General features: G+C 42.9%; 1 protein-coding gene across 8 annotated transcripts in view; it reads left to right on the top strand.

Moving 5' to 3' along the window:
• The window catches only part of FARP2 (FERM, ARH/RhoGEF and pleckstrin domain protein 2), an 81,402-nt gene extending 62,749 nt beyond the window's left edge, over nt 1-18,653 (top strand). For 6 of the 8 annotated variants that reach the window (XM_075032312.1, XM_075032313.1, XM_075032315.1 and 3 more), the window contains 13 exons: nt 2,806-2,895; nt 3,592-3,725; nt 4,719-4,800; nt 5,840-6,077; nt 7,156-7,286; nt 8,095-8,163; nt 8,553-8,642; nt 9,348-9,430; nt 11,332-11,450; nt 12,140-12,303; nt 14,626-14,733; nt 15,532-15,683; nt 16,886-18,653. In XM_075032312.1, the coding sequence (XP_074888413.1) occupies nt 2,806-2,895; nt 3,592-3,725; nt 4,719-4,800; nt 5,840-6,077; nt 7,156-7,286; nt 8,095-8,163; nt 8,553-8,642; nt 9,348-9,430; nt 11,332-11,450; nt 12,140-12,303; nt 14,626-14,733; nt 15,532-15,683; nt 16,886-16,976 (1,551 nt within the window). In that variant the 3' untranslated portion in view covers nt 16,977-18,653. Of the gene's footprint in view, nt 1-2,805; nt 2,896-3,591; nt 3,726-4,718; nt 4,801-5,839; nt 6,078-7,155; nt 7,287-8,094; nt 8,164-8,552; nt 8,643-9,347; nt 9,431-11,331; nt 11,451-12,139; nt 12,304-13,601; nt 13,742-14,625; nt 14,734-15,531; nt 15,684-16,885 lie in introns of those variants that run through there. The other 2 variants (XM_075032317.1, XM_075032316.1) reach the window with 2 other exon arrangements.
• Nucleotides 18,654-19,110: the final 457 nt, after the last annotated feature.

Raw genomic sequence — 19,110 nt, 5'->3', positions numbered from 1 at the left:
GGCCCATGCTGTTTGCTATCTTCACCATGTCTTTGGGTACTTCTTGGTGCTGGCAGATGCAAGCTTGCTCACTCTTGTCTCAGCTGATGATCTGGAGATCCCTGCACTGTATGTCCTGACTCTCAACTGCTCAGGAAACACACAGAAATCTCACCACAAGCAAAGGTGGGATTGTGGGCACACAATACAGTGGAACACTACTTTTTCCAAGTGGGGATATTTGCCTTGATGCCTGCTATGATTGTAGGAATGTTTTCTTTGGACTTTGGAAGCAGACTGCCTCCTCAGAGAGTTCTTGTGTTTATTTTTTTTCAGACATGTATTGATTTTCTTTCCTCTTGCAGTGCCTGATGGGTAATGAAGGTGTTTCACAGAGCCCCTATTGCACTGTGACAGCTGTACTGCTTTTCGGTGCTTCTGGTACAGGGTCTGCCTAGCAGCTGCTGCCAGGACTCAGCACAGGGGATTCAGTTAGGACTGGTGCAAGACCAAACAAAAGAAAATTAAGGGCACTAAATATCAGCAGGGAGCAATTTGGAAAGCAGCAGGAACTTCAGAGAGTAAACAGAAAGTGATGATGCAGTAGAGAGGGAGGAGGGAAGAGAAGATGCTTGGGAAATGAAAAGCATCTTCTGTGCCTCAAGCTAGCACACGTCAGCTGGAGAATAAAGTGAAAACCTGCAGAAGTGCTCAAAGGTGATCCATGCAGGCTATGAAAAGCGTGAGGTTGTGGGCATGGTATGTTTTCTCATGCCTTCATGTTCTGTAAGTTTTCAAGGAAGAAACAATCCAGAAGAATATTTCTGAGAGTGGGGAAAAAGCACTCGAGTGAGGGCCAAAGCACAAGGTATGGATGGAGGATAGGCAGGGTCCTTTCCAGGGTTCTCAAGAATATACTAGTTGATATACATTGCTTGAGGGTAACTCTTTAAGCAACTGTTTAAATGGGTATGAGGTGGTGGCGGGTCCAGGTGAGCTGGGAGGCTGCTGGGGAGTCCCAAGAGAGGAGAGGTGATGCTGAGGAGAGGGATGAAGCCAGCAGATGCACATGTGTGCAGTGATGCTGTGCAGAGCTCGCAGCAGGGTCATCTCTGCCGAGGCTAGAGAGATGAGGCTCCCTGAGATCTCCTGTTGTCACAGCCTGTGGTTGATTCCATAACCCAGCTTTGCTTTGCCTTGGGAAACTCTTTTTTCCGTAGAAGTTAGTCCCTTAAGGGCATTGTGCATTCTAATATCCTGTGCAGAGCCTGGGAGGAGGCACACACAAAGCTGCGTTACACAAAAAACATACCTGTTCGGCAGTAATTCTCATATCATGTAAGAGGCAGTTGAAGTTATAGTCAAGCTAGTGTGTGTTGGTTGATTTCATTGGTTGATAAACAGGGTGTTTCACGACAGGTAAGTACTGCAGGAGGAAGCTAGCTGGTAAGCGAGATAAAAGATCTGTGTCACTTCGGTCTCCAGGGAGGTCAGAAAAATGATGTCCTTTCCTTTGGGAAGACGTTGTTTGAGAAGGATGCCCACTGAGGTTCAACAGCATTTTGAGGGTTTATGAGGCTACAGTCAGGTAAATAGCCCAAGAAAAAAAAAAAAAATACCTGAAGCCAAGATTAGGTAGGACTTCCCTGACACCAGGTACCTGAGACAGGTATGTTGAAGTTAAGAGGATGGCTGTGGAGGGAATAGAAGTGTGTCCTCTGGTTCCTCTAGGGAGGGTGCTGATGTGTGGGACTACACTAACTAGCATAAAATAACCTGAAAAGAGGCTGGATAGTTTCTCAAAATTAATTATTTGGGGATACACACCTCCAAGGATTCTATGTGTCTAAGATGGACTCAATTGATACATTACTGAGCAACCAGGAAAATGTCTCCTCCATGAGCAATATTGAGATGGAGGATTTAGAAGCACTGAGTAGCTGTGCTGATGGCACTGGAGGGCATCTCAAAGCATCTCTCAAAAGAGAATTTTTTATTAACTTGGTACGTACAAGGAAAAGGGAGAAATAATTTTCAAAGCTGTGTTACGCTCAGGAGGGGCAGAGATGGAGGCCAAATTTTAACTTAACTCGAATGGGTTTGCTGTCATTTATTTTTACTGTGTGAGTATTTAGCACAAAACTGTGGCACGACATAGTGAGCTAAGGAGACAAAGCAGCATCTTAGCTTGGAATGTGATTAGTTCCTTAATAGTATTTACATGATTTTTTTAATAATGTATGTTTTCAGGTTAACTCTGATTTTGGTTCATTGCAACTGCAGAACATAGCCTCTTCACCATTTCATTCCTTTGTGCTTCCATGTCCATTCTGTCTTCTCTTTTCTTTAAATAGCAGCCCTGGAGCAACCATGCAGCCAACAAATGATGTAGTATGATTTTTGTGTTTTCTTAACTAACTAATATGATCTTCAAAGGATTTGCGTAAAAGTTGTGCATGGAAATAGAATAGTCCTGGAAAAGGACTGTCTTGCAAATCTGCTGTACTTTGATTAAAGAAGTGTTTAATTCCTAGGAGACTTGGAATAACTGTTTCCATATTTTTGTGAAGTGGTCCCTTGATTTTGAAATAGCAGTTCATAAAACTGGCATATAATTGACATTATTTTTTAATAATCTTGAAATATAAATATTATAGCAAAGTCAGTATCTGAGAATACGGTACTGAATACAGAGATGTACGGTTAGTAATCAAGTGCTCCATTTGCACACAGCAAGGGGAAATGTATGTAGGGTTTGAGCTTGTGCTTAGTAATGAATAGAATGTTTATATTTGAATACTTATTGATTACTGTCTGTTCTTTCAGCGCTATCCAACTGACAAGGCATACTTCATAGCAAAGGAGATTCTTGCTACAGAACGGACATATCTAAAGGACCTGGAAGTTATTACAGTGGTAAGGGCTTTTTAACTTTCTTTAATGCTTTTCCTTTTCTTAACAGATTTGTAATTGTTAATTTGGAAAACTTGGAATTTCTTCCAGGTAGCAGAAGAAAGTCCTATGATAAAGCATAATCCATGAGCCATGTATCATTACCCTCCTTGTTCCGTAGGTCCTCATGTGGGAGAGCAGATATTTTCTCTGGACTTCTGTTGTTAGCTCCAATAGCTACATTGCATATCATTTTGATTTGTAATATTCACATCCCTTCCAGAAAGCAGGGAACCAAAAGTGATTAAAAGTGCAGTATGAGACACGCAACAAGATGTCTCTAGCTACTGAATAGCTTGCACAGGGCTCCAAGTTTTATGAAAGAGCAGTTGTATCTGTGTTGAAGTGAAAGCAGTGGTGTAACATCAGCTGTGGCAGCCACTCGGTAACTGACTGTAGTTTAGAGCCATTACCAACCATCTCATCATTGCTTGTGCCCAGAACCAGTAAGCCTCATATTTGTAATGTTTGGCAAGGAAAGAAATTACATCTTTTCATCTTTCCCAGATTATGTCTTCCCTAAATATTTCTCCTTCCTTCCTGCTGTTTCCCTGTGTACACACTTTCTCCTCCCCCACTGCTGCAGGAGCAGAAATTTGTATGCTAGTGATTAATTTCTTAAATAGAAAAATTTGTCATAATTTATGATTTTTCTGGCAGTGGTTTCGCAGCGCAGTCATCAAGGAGAACGCTATGCCAGAGGGCCTGATGACATTACTCTTCTCTAACATAGACCCAATTTATGAATTTCATCGAGGCTTCCTGAAAGAGATTGAGCAGAGGCTATCGCTCTGGTAAGTGTTAATAGTGCAGCGCATGGGCAACGAGTGGGGGGACCTTTTCCTACATCCTCATGTCAAAATTGTACTTAATCTATATTTGAACTGGTATTTCTGCATGAATAAAATCAAGGAAAAGGTCTTTTAATAAATTATAGTTTTAAAAACAGTACTAAATACAGTCTGCAAAGCCCATTTTTCATGCACTGCCTTGTACATAATATTGCATGAATTGTACACCAGACCAAGGTTTTTGTAATCAGAGTTATTTAGGTTGGAAAAGACCCTTAAGATCATCGAGTCCAACCATTAATATAACCTGGTGGTGTCTCTCTAGCCTTAGAGAAGAGGAGGAACACAAGGTCAAAAAGAGAATGTGTGTATTTTTCAACACTTTCCAGTTAATGAATCTCCAGGTGAAAATATAGGAAACACTTTTTTGTAATTAAGATTAGAGTTCAGTTCTTGCAGCACAATTTATTTCAAAAAGCATGTTTTTAGTCTTTTAACCTTTTTATTACTTTCTCCTTACCTGAGATGTAATATATTAGAATATAATTACCATTCAAAAGGAGGTGGTTAATGTAAATGAAGTACGAACAAAAATAAATTCATAAATCCAGGTGGGATCATGTTGTGACATTTATTCAGAAGTCTGAGAGGTTAAACTCCCAAATAGACTTTCACACAAATTCATTTCTATTCCTTTCCCAGTGTTCTAAACATGGCTTTGTTATTTTATGTAGCCTCCAGATTTACTGTACAAAGTTTTCAACCCTAAGAGTGAAATGGGATTGTGAAGTGGTTAAAAATGGATAGAGAAGGCATTAATGTTAGTACTGCTTCCCTTAATTTTACTAAAGCAGTCCTTAAAATACACAGATACCCAGGAAGTGTTTCGTAAAGATTATGTCTTGAAGTGCAGGGGAAGGTGGAGGGATGAAATTGGCATTTCTTGATCTCCCATGTCCTGTGCCTTCTTATTTTATCTCCTTATGTGTGTTTCAGGGAAGGAAAAACCAATGCTCATGTGAAAGGAGATTATCAACGCATTGGAGATGTCATGCTCAGGAATATGCGTACTCTAAAGGTAGATAAAGGATTAAAAAAATAGAATCGCAGGATTGTTGAGTCATTTTTTTCCTTTTGTCAAGGATGAGAGTTCAAGGTGTTTAGTATTTCCACTAAACTTGAAGTGACTTGCAAACAATTACTGTTGATAAACAAATTAAAAAGAAAATGTAATAAAATATCTACAGCAAGGGTTTATACCACTGTTGCTTATTTAACCACCTACATTTATCTTGAGAAAAGGTTGTTTGTTTATTGGTTATTCAGCAGAAGACAAAGAAAAACTATTTAATTAGTTTCACCATCTCTCCTACATTTGCACAACGCGAACTCTCCCCTATGGAAACACTGTTTCATAAGGTGGTTTAATTCCAAAATCCAAATTTTTTTTTAACTGCAGAGTAGTTTCTTCTGAAATGAAGTCACCTTTATTTGGAGTGCCTTCATGGGACAGTTACGCTTTTGCTATAGCAGTGAAGTAATTATTCCATTAAAACCAGTGGCTTGAATAGGAGTGCAGAAGTGTGTGACTGCTATTCCAACTATCAGCGCTCTCTGTATTTGATATCTGCAGCAGGCATGGGCACAGTGCTGCACAGACTCCTACTTTGACCCTGACTGGCAGCTGCCTGCCAGTTTCTTTAATAGATAAACCTAGATGAGACAACCCTCTCAGCTCACTTCTGCCTGTCCTAAAAAAGTCTGTAATCAACAAGAATTGTCTCAGACTGGTGAAGTATTACTGGGTGGTGCTACCGGCTGTTCTCATCAGTGGCACAGGAAGGCACAGCTGCAGTAAACAGCAAACAGAGGACAACCAAGCAAATATTTTTATTTTTGATACTGTTGGTTTTGGTTTTTTTTAATGAAGTCGTTGAAACATAATGTTGTTAATGCTATTTTTGTCAGTATTTATGAGAATATATGCAGTCTTGGCTTATATAATCATGGTCAGAGACAAAAGTAGAGCTGGGATTGGATGTTTTTTCTTACTCACTGTGAAATCTATGAAAGACTGTTTTCCTTTGAATCGAGTAATTTTTTGTATGGTTCAACAGGAGTTTACTAGTTATCTGCAGAAGCATGATGAGGTCCTGACAGAACTGGAGAAAGCAACTAAACGCCTAAAGAAGCTGGAAACAGTTTATAAGGAGTTTGAGCTGCAGAAGGTTTGCTACCTGCCTCTCAACACGTTTCTGCTCAAACCAATCCAGAGACTGATGCACTACAAGTTGATCCTGGCGAGACTTTGCAAGCACTACACAGCAGAGCACCGGGACTTTGCAGATTGCCGGAGTGAGTGAGCACTCAGCTGTATATGTGCAAGGCAGAAATCCGTTCCCATGTACATAGAAAATTTTGCCCATATCCTGTGGGAGACAACAAGCTTTACATTTACAAGTTCAATGTAAACACTTTTTCTCCATTCAGGACCTCTCTGACTCTTGCATGCAGGTCTGCAAAATACACAGGAACTTTGATTTAGATTGCTGAAAACACAACTGCTTAGTGAATACTGTAATTTAAATATCCTGGGGAAAAAAAACAGAACACACCAAGTAGAACAGCAGAAAACTGACAGAAGGCAGTTTAATTAAATAAAAAAAAAAAAAAGTTTAGTTTTTGTTTTAAAACTAACTTAGTTTTTCTTCAAGGTGTTCGGTACCAGGTTTCACTACCCTCCTGCTGTGCTCTGGTGCAGGGCTTCAAAACTTTCTGCAATAGATGGAAAATTGCCTTAACTGCTAGTTTGGAAAATGAAAAACATAACTTAGATGTAGACTCTTCCCTTCGCATAGAATGAATGTTTTTTCTGGCATTCCAGAAAGTGGTTTTCTCATGGTAATCTTGATGGATCTTAATGTTTCAACCAAAGCTGGAAAATTAGTCGTTTTCTTGTCCCCTTTTATAGCAGGGAAAAAAGTAGGGTTTTTTAGGAACTCTTCGTCATTTATAAGTAAAAACATGACAAAAAATAATTGCTTTGTAGTGTCAAAAACTTGCATAGTATATTCCATTCATTTATAAAGTAATCTTTGGCAGAAACAGTTGGCTTCAATTTTTTAATTTACTTTTGGCTATGCGGTAAATAGTTATTATATGTGCAAAATCTGAGATACCCAGTAATCTCCAGAAGTATAGGAAGTGCTATGAAGTTGCTTGCTCATCTCCGTTTTACTCCTAGGTAGCTATAAAATATGCTTTAAGAAGTTGGCAGTTGGACTAGATGATCGTTGTAGGTCCCTGCCAACTGAACTATTCTGTCCTATTCTAAATCTGACTATGAATTTCAGATTCAGTTTTCCAGGGATAAAACTGGTGGCCGGGATTCGTCTGCTCTGTTCTGATCCCCTCGGTGCCATTTTCCTTACAGATGCACTGAAGGAAGTCACAGAAATGACATCTCGGCTGCAGCACAGTCTCATCCGCCTGGAGAATTTCCAGAAGCTGACAGAGCTGCAGCACGACTTGATTGGTATAGATAATCTCACGGCACCTGGTAGGGTAAGTACCTTTGCTTCATTTTTTTTAGAGCCTTTATTGTTTTTATTGCCGAGGAGGTGCCTTTCAACCATGTATTTGCCATCACTGCCTCTCTGTTTTATGGAATGACTGTGAAGTCTTTGTATAATTGTCTTCGTGGTAGGTCCCATAGGTCTTGGTGATGTCCTAGAGAATAGATCAAAAATGCTTCTCCTTAGACTCTGGCTATGCTTTTGTGTTGACAATACAGCAGATTCTGGGTATACTGGGGTATGGTGCTCTGTGTTTGAGTAGGAAGCAGCATGTCATGTACTTGATAGGAAATCCACTACCAGGTCTGCTTATGTCTGTCTGCGGACTGAGACTGCGTGGAGAATGTAGCGATGGCGAGAGCCACGTCACTGGGCAAAACCAGTATCGGTGACTCTGTTTTTCTAGGAGTTTGTTTAGTTCCTGCTTGGTTTTTTGTTTCTTTGTTTTTGATAGATACACTGAGCGTAAGTACAGGAGCATCGCATATGCTTTTGGGATGCTATGGCAATCACTGCAGTGGGATGTAAGTGTAATAGGTGAACTGCTGGTGTCCGACAGGAACTCTGCTCCTTTTCCTTCTCTTGCTTGCTTGATTTAAATGTTGGCTGCAGCAAGGAGCTGATTCATGGTACAAAACAGAAAGAAAGGTGTCATCTGGCATTTAACAAATCTGTTGGCGATCATTGCTGGGTACCAATCAACATCTGTATATTCTGGGATGGGAGAAAACCACCATTAAAATTCTCTGTGTTTGGGAAAGATCAAGCTTTGCGTAACTTCCTATTTTCCACTGCAGGAGTTTATCCGGGAAGGTTGCTTGTACAAGCTCACTAAGAAGGGTTTACAGCAGCGGATGTTCTTCCTGGTGGGTGTTGCTTCTGGTTTTCATAAACCCAAAGTCTTCAAGATAAAGTTGTTGTGAAAGTGTGTTTTCATGTGTTTGTGATGAAAATCAGCAATCCCTCACTCTGAGGGATTTTTAGATAGAGCATGACTGTGACAATACTGTCTGTTCAGCTTGTTTCCTTAATGGCACGTAGTTTTAAGAGAAGTTTAAAAACTAATTGTCTCTCTTTGTAAGTAAATGAAAGAGTGGTTTTAAGGAAAGTAGGCCAAACTGACTTGAGATATGGTGTTTTTTTTCATGTGTCGACAGTGGCCTTTAAACAACAGATTTTTAAAAATATGTCAAAAAATACTTGGACCTACCTGCTGTCTTCAGAATATTGATTGTATTCTTTCTGCCTTTTTCAGTTCTCAGATATGTTACTGTACACAAGCAAAGGAGTTACAGGGACAAATCAGTTCAAAATTCATGGACATCTTCCTCTGCATGGCATGTTGGTAAGTGGTTTCAAGTTGAATCACAGCATTAAGGAAATGACTTTGCCTTAAGGCTGGTTGAGGCATTCCTTCAGGGAACGAGGACCAACGCTGCAAGCTGCTCCCAGGCCAGTGATGGCAGCCTGTGGTGCTGCTGGCCATGGACTGGACCTTTGCGTGCCACAGCCTGTGTGTCAAAGACTTGTCTGCAGGTGTTATGCTTGTTCCTTCCATCGCATTAGCAAAACAGCTGGAGCACACCCTTTTGACCATTCTTTTTCATGCTGCTGTGAGAGGCTGATCTGGAAATTGGGATTTGTCCTGGTGTTTTTCCCCTGTGCACACACCTAGGCATATAATCAGTCCTCCTGCCTCCCCACCCCCCTATTCTAATGGGACTGTTCTTTCTGTGTTTGATTTGCAGCTGATAGTGCTCGACCCACCGGTAAGTAATAAGCTGAATCCTGCTCAGAACCCTCCTTTTCTTGCCCTGTTGGATGTGGTGCTGTGCCGCTAGAGATGCGGCAGTAGAAACGCACAATATAGATTTTCATGTAGAGCCAAAATAGACTTGAAGTAGGTGGTATTCCTAAAAGAGTAGCTGTTTTGCACTTACTGCAACCGGGTTGTAATCATATTTGACTCAAATTCCTAGCCAGCTAAGGACAGTTTTAGTGTTTATCAGTCACCAAGCAGTGATGAGAAAAACCTTTTCTTTTTCTGCAGGTGGAGGAGAGTGAGAATGAATGGGCTGTCCCACACTGCTTCACCATCTATTCAGCACAAAAAACCATAGTGGTTGCAGCAAGGTAACATTTATTTTCTCAGTTGCCTGTAGGTTTGATAGATGCCTTCTCCAGAGAGTTACTGTTCAATTGTTTGGTGCAGGGCCAGGGTGGTGTTTCATGTGTCTTCTGGAAAGCATGACTTCAAAACAAACACAGGACACTTCACAACTCCTTTATCAGTGTTGTGTTTTGGGAAGGAGTAGTTTATGTCACTGAATGGTGTGTTATTAAACACCCAGCAGCAGCGATAATGTTGCCATTGTGTTGTTTTCTAGTTAGCCGAGTTGTTGGTGTCATCCTTTAAACAACTGCTATAAAGCAGGAGACAAAACAAAATCTAAAGGTACAAGTATTTTAGAGACCCCAAAAGAATTAAAATCCAGAACATGCAAATGGATGTAAGGAGGGGAGAATTCTGGCATGGATCTCATGGGGGAAGCGGGGAAGGGAGAGGAAAAATTAAAGGCTGGCTTGGGAGAGAAAACTGTTACCATTTCAGTGTAACTTGTCCCTGTACAGTGAGTTTGGTTTCTTTTTTTACTTTATATCTGAAATATATTTAGGATGTCTACTGAATCTGTTCTCTCAGGATCAGCTTTAGAAGGTTTTGTCCCTCTGCAGGTCCCCTAAAAGGCAGCTGGAGTTGGGTATGCTAAGAATGCAGGATGGGAGCACTAAATCTCAACCTTAAATTTATAGTGTTATTTACTGTTTGATAACCTGTTCTTGAAAAATAACCATGACTGAACATTTATAAATCAGGTATGTAGTGGCATAGGAGCCAATACTTCTTGGTATGCAGACATATTCGGCAAGCAAAACTTTTTTTTTTTAATTCCAGCCTAACGCCTCAAAATGTCAATTATTTTTAAGATCAACCGCTTCTCAGCAGCTGCGAATCAAAAAGTGCTTGAAAGGTTCTTATATTTGGAAAAATAGATATAATTTTTACCTTGTCATAACTTAGAAATAGCTCAAAGGTGGTTGTTTTTCTTATGTTACCTCTCCCTACCTGTCAAAAAAAAAAAAAATTGCTTCTGGGCTTAGACCATGCATGGAATTTTCAGTCTAAATTAAAAACTTGCAGAAAAAAGAGATAGTTACCAAAAAAAGTCCCACAGACCCTCCCAAGCAAACACAAGAGTGTGTAACTGTATATAGCAGTTCAAACAACAATTGTGCACACAGCGAATGTAGCCAGAGGTAAAAAATAAATGCCATGGCCATGTCTGAAGGAAAAACTTATGCTGTCGCATGCCGGTGGATATAGATACACATATATGAGCTGTAAAGCTCTTACCCTGTAATCGTGGTGTGAGCCACATAACCCATAATGGAAACTATGTGGGGTGAAAGAAGTTCTCATCTTCCTGCACTCTGTGTTTTGCTTGCTTGAGATATAACGTAAATCCTCTGTCCCCTTTAAAAGATGTGCTGTCTTTCAGGTTGCCTTTTATCCTGCAAAAAAATCCTTTCCGGTATGGTCCTACCACCCATCTCCTGCTTTTTGCAGGGAAAACATGATTTCATGTTTGAAATAACCCACCAGCTATGAAGCTCTCTGTACGAAGAACAGCGATGGCCTAGACCCCATAATTCCTCTTCTGAGTCCGATAGCTCCAGAGGGTGCTATTATGTGACCCTCTGGCTGTCTATTCATTTGCTTTGCTATGAAGTCCCAAGTTTTTAATGGTTATTTCAGTCTTGTTTCAAGTCTTGAAAGTAGATGTGAAGGCTGTATGAGGTCAGCTTCCTGTCTGGAAAGCTCATGCTTTGGAGGAATTTTTATGTTATTTTTACTTTTTTACTGGAAAGGGACTGCTGCTTGTATTGGGCAGTGACTTGTGCCTTCCTTCAGCAACCTAGCACTCTGTCACGGCTCCTGGCTGCGTTGGTCTCCATTAGCACTGTTTGTCTTGCAGTACCCGTCTGGAGATGGGGAAGTGGATGGAAGACTTAAACATGGCAATTGAAATGGCCAAGAAATCTACTGAGAAATCTGACATGCTTCTGGAAAACTCAGTATGCAATCGCTCCAACAGTAAGTGGTGTTTCCTGCCTTCTTGAAAAGCATCAGTTGTCATGTCCTTTTCATTTTTCCGATGGTGAATTTGATGACATAAATGGAGTATTTTTATAATTCACATGGTAATGGAGAGTTAATTGTGCTTTTGTTTTGTTTTAATCAAAAGAAATATGCTTGTCTTCATAGACTGATGTTCTGGTAGCTTTAAATGCAGCAGAGATGCCCCAGTTGCAGAATTGTTAATTTTATAAGGTCCTTATTAATCTCTTACTTAAATTTTTCTCAGTTTAACCACATAGGGTATTTTCTTGTCCAGAAATGTGGTGCCTTTGGAGATCAGCTTTTATAGCCCAGCATTCTCTTGCCTGTCTCTGGTGGTGTTGTGGACCTGGTGAAACATGTAGTGTCCCTTCATGGAGCACTTCTTCCTGTTCTTCACTAAGAATCTACTGAAGATGAAGTGTGGAGATGTTTGTTTGTTTTACACAGCATTGAGTCAGCTGTCCCAAGCAGAGCTGAGTAATGAAAGCCAAAACGATCTGCTCCGAGTGGCCCTTAGGAGCTGTGTAACCAACCAATTCAAGTTAATGTATTTTAAAAATGAACCATTGCAAGAGAAAACAGTTTTTCTCAGGAATCCCTGCTTCTCTTGCTCTTTGTATTGCACACTTTTCTTAAACTGCTGCTGAATTCTCCTCCCCCAGGATCCTCTGATGAGGTCTCTCTAGAACAGGAGTCCGAAGATGACATACACTCTTCTCGTAGCTCCTTGGACAGGCAGAGCCACCACCGTGCCAACACAACCATGCACGTGTGCTGGTACCGCAACACGAGCGTCTCCATGACTGACCACAGTGTGGCTGTCGAGGTACCTGCAGGGTGCAGCTCTCACATCTCACTCTGTCCGCCCAGCCGCTCATCCTCCATCTCCCATTTCGCCTTGGCAGAATTTCATTTCTGTGTCCATGGGAGAGCATGGGCCATTAAAAGGCCACTGCATGCTTGCTCCCCTCTGTGCATGTCTGTGTGTCCGCATACGCACGCTCTGCTCTTCTTGCAGCAGGGCTTTGCTCGGCAAAGGCACTGAAGGAGAGAAATTTTACAGGAAACCCAGGATATCCTAGGACTGAATTGTTCCTTTGGGTTTCATCAGCCTTGCTGAAGGATAAGTTACCTATCTGTGATATTTCACTTTAGAGATTGACTCTGCTATCCTGAGGTCTGGTTAGCTGCTGTACTGCACCTAGAATTAAGAAAAGTGCTTTAAGTTTGGTGGGAATATGACTTCTCTGCCCTTCATTCATGGGCAGGAGTGAGCAGCAAGCATTAGAAAGTGCCATTTGACGGCAGTGTCGTGTTATGCTGAACAGAGATTTATTATGTGCCCGCTGAGCTGCTGTTACCTTGGGTCTTGCCACTCAGCATGGCTTGATGCAGTGCTGGTGGCATGTTTTGGTACCGAATCCTGCAGATTTTGAAACAAATGTGTGTTCAGCATTCCTTACGCAGAGCACTGCTTGCACTGGCACTACGATTTCACTTCAGGCGGCAGTTTGGCAAGGTCGGTTGGGTAGGACATCTGCATGCTTGGAAGGCTTCCAGGAGTGGGACGGACCCTAAATACCATGAAGAGAAAGAGGTCACTAACTAGACAAATGGCAATGGGGTAGGGTGCTGCATCTGTGTGTTTGTACCTTCCTACCTTCCCTGCCCTTGCCATTAAGGCACTTTTTGTTTAATGAAAGGAGTTAAAAGTTGGGCACTGAAGCTCCTGATTTTTCATGATGTAGAGAGCTTATCAATCAGCTCAGTAAAGGAGGTCCTGCAGGTGTTACCTTGGCTTAGGGTCCAGAAGTTGGGCACTTTAGCTAGCAAAGAAAGCAGTTTCTGTCAGAGGGGACAAGCCTTCCTTTCCCTGCTGATACCCTTGTGAAAGGCACCATCTTGCTGTTCTGTACCTGGATAACGAGGCCATCGTGCTACAGGCTCTGGGACTTAAACGTGTGAGTTCTTGCAGCTCACTTTCACTTTCATCTGTTCCATGTTCTAATACCATCATTTTTTTCACAATCCATTTTCCTTTAACAGACACCTTTCTCGCATCGCATCGCTTCTCTTATCCTAATGTTCTGTTTTTCTCTTTCTCTCCCCCTTTTCTCTGCTCAGTTTTCTGCTCTCTTGCTGTTTCTCCAGAGCTTCCTCCTCGCTATTTGCTGGGCCAGGCCCAACGGCCCAACACAATCACCCATGTTTGTTGGTACCGGAACCAGAGCCTATCCCTGTCTGATTACCTGTGCATGATCCAGGTAAAAATGCCTCTCAGATTCTGCGCTGGTGGGGAGGAGCCATGGGATGCCAAGGAAAATGTACTGCTGCTTGCTTCGTAATTGCGCAGTGAGCCCACGTGTGCTGGCGTGAGGATGCCCCAGCCAGCCAGCAGCAGAGTTGTAACGTTGCCTCGTTGATACAGGATTTCCTCCTATTTATGCTTCCCAAAATGGTTCTCTGTGTAAATCTGCTGCATCTCCAGTCTTTTTCTCCAATTACAAAATCCATTTGCTGTCATTCCATGCCCTAGGTTTCTTTATCCTGCTGCCCAAGCGCTGGGTGACTCTGACTCCCAAGGTGGCAATGTTCAACTTCCCTGCAGCCTGCTTGCCATGCCAGGCTTGGCTTCGCATAGCTGCCACGTGTAGCTTGTCCGCAACTCTGGCACCCTCTGTTTCCTCTTCTGCTTTATTTTCCTGCTCACACAGTGTGTTCTACATGGTTTTTCTGTACATAAAAAAGGGTGGCTGAAGGGATGGACGCCCTCGTGGCTGTCACCGTTCCCCTGACCGTAGGCCACAAAGGAGAGCGGTCGCTGGAGGGACAAGTCAGTGCAGCACCATCCTGTGTGCTGCCTGACACTGTGCTGAGATACAGCGAGCGCTTAAATGTAAAGAGGAACTTGCTGTTAGTGGAGAGAAATCACTAATTGGTTCATAAGAAGATAGTTGTGAATTGGTAAACTGAACATACAAAGTCAGTCACCATGTGAAATACCTGGGAGGCCTGTTACAACAGAAAAGCAAGTGCAGGATTGGTTATGGCAGGCAGCCTCAAGCTTTTTATCTGCGGTAGCTGCTGTCTTTTTCTGAAGGGCAGCAGCTTGTGGTTTCATAGTAGTTTTCTTTTTGTTCTGTGCTAGAACCAGCTCTCTGGATACTTGCTGAGGAAGTTCAAGAACAGCAATGGCTGGCAGAAACTGTGGGTCGTCTTCACCAATTTCTGTTTGTTCTTCTACAAAACGCACCAGGTGAGCAAATGCAGCTGAGGGGGGACCGTGTTTGGGCTGTTGGGGGGAACCTGGAGGTCCTTGGTTTTCTGCTCCGGGTGCAGCTCACTGCTGTTTGAAGGGGAGCGACAAGTGGAAGAGGAGGTAGTTTGTAACAAAGCTGGTCTCTGTAAGGCTATGGGCCCTTTTTGCAGAATTTAATCAGGATTTCCAATTCTTTTGATAGTACTGACCTTTTGTGGGTGAGGGGGAAAATGTCTCCGCATGGCAGGGACTAGTGGAGATGAGGGAATTGGCAGCATTTGGTCAGTCTCTGTCCATTTCTCTCCCTGCTGGGCTTCAGTACAGTTTAACATGGATTGGGGATTTTTCTGCCCATGGTGCCTTCAGTACCTGCTTGGTAACGGAGTGTGCTGCAGTGCAACCTGTGCATTTTCATCTTATTAACCCAATAAACTGTGTTTATTTTACTCAGGCTTCTTGCCTTGAGGGCACATTTCTTTTGGGAGGGATATTTTAACTTTCGTGTTGGATTTGTGCTTGGGGTTCCAGAGAGAGGATGTGGAGGGGGAAGGGGGGAGCCCAGGAGGCAGCAACGGGCAGGGGAGTAGAAGCAAGTAACTCAGGAGTTGGGGGGAAGGTTTTATTATAAGCTGTTGGCAGCTTCGCAAAAGATAAAGACTGCTCCTCCTCCCGTTCTTACCTAAACAAAAATACAAAGACCTTACCTGTACAGTGCAAAAGAGTGAGTGTGCGTTGGGTTGAACTGTGTGGCCGGGGATGCCTTGCACTAAGGGCTGGGCTATTGGGCTGTTCTAGGATGATTATCCCTTGGCCAGTCTCCCACTGCTTGGCTACGCAGTCAGCTCCCCTGTAGAGGCAGACGGCATTCAGAAGGATTATGTCTTCAAGCTGCAGTTCAAGTCCCATGTGTATTTCTTCAGGGCTGAGAGCAAATATACCTTTGAGAGGTAATTTCTGTTTTGTCTGTCTGTCTTGGTGTATAACATGCTGTTAACTCACTGGCTGATCATCCAGAGCCCTCTCTTTTCTCCTGACTACCTCCTAGTCCAAGTGACCTTACAGCACATTCTCAGTAATAAAGTTCCCTTCCTCTTCCTACCACCAAAGTTTGGAGATCCCTCCTTGGACAGAACTGTCCTCCTTGCAGGGGAAAGCCAGTGGTTATGCTTAGAGCTGTAGGCTCCGCTTTGTCTCAGGAGTCTGGGGCTTCCTTGGAGCTGGGGAGCAGCATGGGTGGAAGGGTTGTGAGATCTTCACCCCACAAGGTCTTGGGAGTCAGATTTCTAGATTAATGAGAGTTCTGGCAAGAATACTTTTTTTGTTTGTTTTTCCTCTTGATCTCTGGAAACAGGTGTTATAACACAAGGCTGAGAGCAACAAGTGCAGTGCTGCTTTTCACTTTACTGCTTTCTCTGTAATGATGTTTAGCAGTGCTGTTAGAGGCTTCTACACATGGTCCAAAGTGAATCATGTTTGAAATGCATCACGTACAAAACTTTGCTATTACATTAGCTGTTGAAAACCCTTGCATTGCATTTTGCTGTACAGGGGAGTAGCAATTGTTTTGGAGTGTGGTTTTATTGAGAAGGTGCCACATACTTCCCCTTTCATTGGGAGAGTATTACACACTTGCGAGCAACGTACAGACCAGCTACCCGAGACAGCAGGGTTGTGTTCTTTAATCCACTGGTCTCATGTAGTGATTTGAAGGAAAAACTGTCTAAATCACAATGGACATTTGTCTTGCTTTTTTCACTGTTGCTTTGCTTTCTTCCATATAAGCAAGTCTGTTACATAATTTACTGTAAGAAAAGCAATCCATTGACTAAGGAAAATTTTTGTCAGCCTGTCTTCCCCAGTAAACACATTCTGTACACTTAGAAGAGAATACAGTGTGCTCTCGTAAGAGCTCTCTGGAGCTCAAAGCACTGTAGAGCTGTTACTTGGACAGGCAACTGTGTTCTGAAGTGTATTTGCCACATCTCAGGCTATTCATTTGAAGAGTTAGTTTCCTAAAAGAATTGTAAAAGAAAAGTACAAAATGGATGTTTTGTGAGGTTTGGTGAAAGGGGTACAGCTCGTAACTGAAGGACAAGATTAGGCATCTGTGAGCGAGGAGTTGAGCATTTCTCCTGTCCTTTCTTACCAGGTGGATGGAGGTGATCAAGAGAGCCACCAGCTCTCCAGCCAGGTCGAGCCTGCTGCTTCCAAAGGAAGAGAAGGACAGTCACACAGACTGAAGCAGGGCAGAGCTGGATCTGCTGTAAACATCAACAAAAGAGGCAGGTGGAAACAGGAGTCTCTGGAGTTGATAAAGCAAAGAACCAGGAAGCTCATTTCCACCTGGTATGGAAAGTGGGAGCAAGGGAGTTGCAGATGGCGATCACATCCATTCCCAGTGGTATGGAAGAGGGTCAAGTCTGTTCCAGTTGAACCTACTTAGAGAGAACCTAACAACCACAGAGCTCCGGTATGCACACATCGTGGAAGGTTTATTTTTCCGGTTGTACCTGTACAGTAATACCCTTGCCTGCCCTGAAGGCAAATGCCACCTTGTTTTTACATTTTGATGTGGATGGTCAGCATATATGGAAGAAAAATAGCAGCTGTCAGTGGTGCAACTGGCTCACAGCTGTTGGAGCCAGGGCTTGCTGGCTCCCAGAAGTTCCCTTCCCCCGATGCTCGGCATGGCTGGCTATACAACTGCTGTCTTGCTGCTGTTAATGTCAACCTGCCAGCACAGTCGTCTCAGACTATCGGAATCCACAGGTGTATTAACTTAAACACAGTTCATTTTGAACAGAAACTGCACCTCTCATAGAACAGCTCTGCTCTTTGGAAACTGCCATGGTGGCAATTTTCCCCGGGAAGCAGGAGGACTGAACCTCTGCTAAGCTGTTGAGGTATTGGTACATTGTGGGTCAGTACAGGTAGGGCACATGGTTTTTCCTCTGATCTCTGCTATGGTGCATGCTGAGAGGGTCAATCGCTATTCTCTTATCACAGCTCCAGAGTTTCTTTATCCTGTAGTAGGCATTATTTAAGGCATGGGATGGCAAAACACTCTCCACCCATACATGGGTGATGTTTTCAAGGCATTTGAGCAATATAGGAGAACAAGCTTCTCTGAAAGTCACTGTTGCTTGTGCTTCTGTGTCACGTAAAGACTCCTGCAAATCCCTATTCTTACCTTTAAATTTGGGGTGGGATCCATCTTCCATTTCTCGTGAAGGTGTAAAAGTCACTGGATTCCAGATGGAGCATTAGTGTCTGTGGACTTTATTAAATCTCTGTATTAAATCTGAAACGTTTGCAATTCGTTCTGTTTTTGTAAAGCTGTCACCTTTGGTTGCCTCCACAGAAGGACTGAAATAAGCTAAGTGCCACAAAATGCTGTTGGACATGGCTTTGATGGGCTCTAGGGACTCGGCTTTTATATTAGATAGAAAAGTATTTGTGTACTAGAAGAAGGATCAATGGAGTGGTGTAGTGAAAGAAAAAGGAAAGTGTTGCATGTTGTGAGGATGGAGGAATGTGGCGATCCCTGTGAAAACGGGAAGCACAGAGGCCAGCATGTGCATTCTCCAAGGCTGTTTCAGGTTATGGTCTGAAACGTGTGGGATGAGGACTGCAGGGAGGGGATTCCGGAGGGATTTTCCAGACCGCTCACTTGGCATTTGCATCCTAGAGAAGACAAGTGACTGCAGATCCAGCCTTCACTACCACTGTCACAATGACCATTGTCCCATGTAAGTTAAATGTACTTAATTTATTAGTGTCTTTTTTTAATTAACTGTTGTAGGTGTATACGTATGGATTGACTAGACATGTTATAATGCAGCTGACTATGACTGTTGAAAGTAAATAGCATCTTGGTATAAAAGTCTCTCAGCCTCTTATTCTTGAGCCCACCGTCCCCACCCATGGCCACGGTCGTGGGGAGGCAGATGGCATCTGTGCAGGAGCAGTGCTGTTCTTCGGAACTGAGAAGAGGTTTCACTCTGCTGATTAATGGGTCTTTGCATTCAGTGGTTTTCCTTGGACAATGCTGACCGCTCCTTTGTCACAGTCACATACTGGAGTCACTTAGCAGGAGTGCTTTCCTCTTTCACAAGAGCTCTCCCATGCAATTACTGCCCTTTGCTGGTCTCCTGCAGGGAAGCTCTGCAGGAGCAAGTCGCAGAGAGGAGGAGCAGGGTCTCTGTCAGCAGCTGGGGGTCTTGGCACTTACCCAGCCTCTAGTTGCACTCACCTACTGTAGCAGGGCCTTCTAGCACCAGGATTCAAGCTATTTTTTTTTACTGTTCAAGTTACGCAGTAGTTTTCCAAGACTGTGGTTCTCAGCTCACCCAGCATCAAGTTCTGCTCCATTCG

Source organism: Buteo buteo, chromosome 7, assembly GCF_964188355.1.
Source record: "Buteo buteo chromosome 7, bButBut1.hap1.1, whole genome shotgun sequence".
Lineage (NCBI taxonomy): Eukaryota > Metazoa > Chordata > Aves > Accipitriformes > Accipitridae > Buteo > Buteo buteo.
The sequence above is the reverse complement of the archived record's forward strand: the minus strand, read 5'-3'. Positions and strand labels throughout refer to the sequence as shown.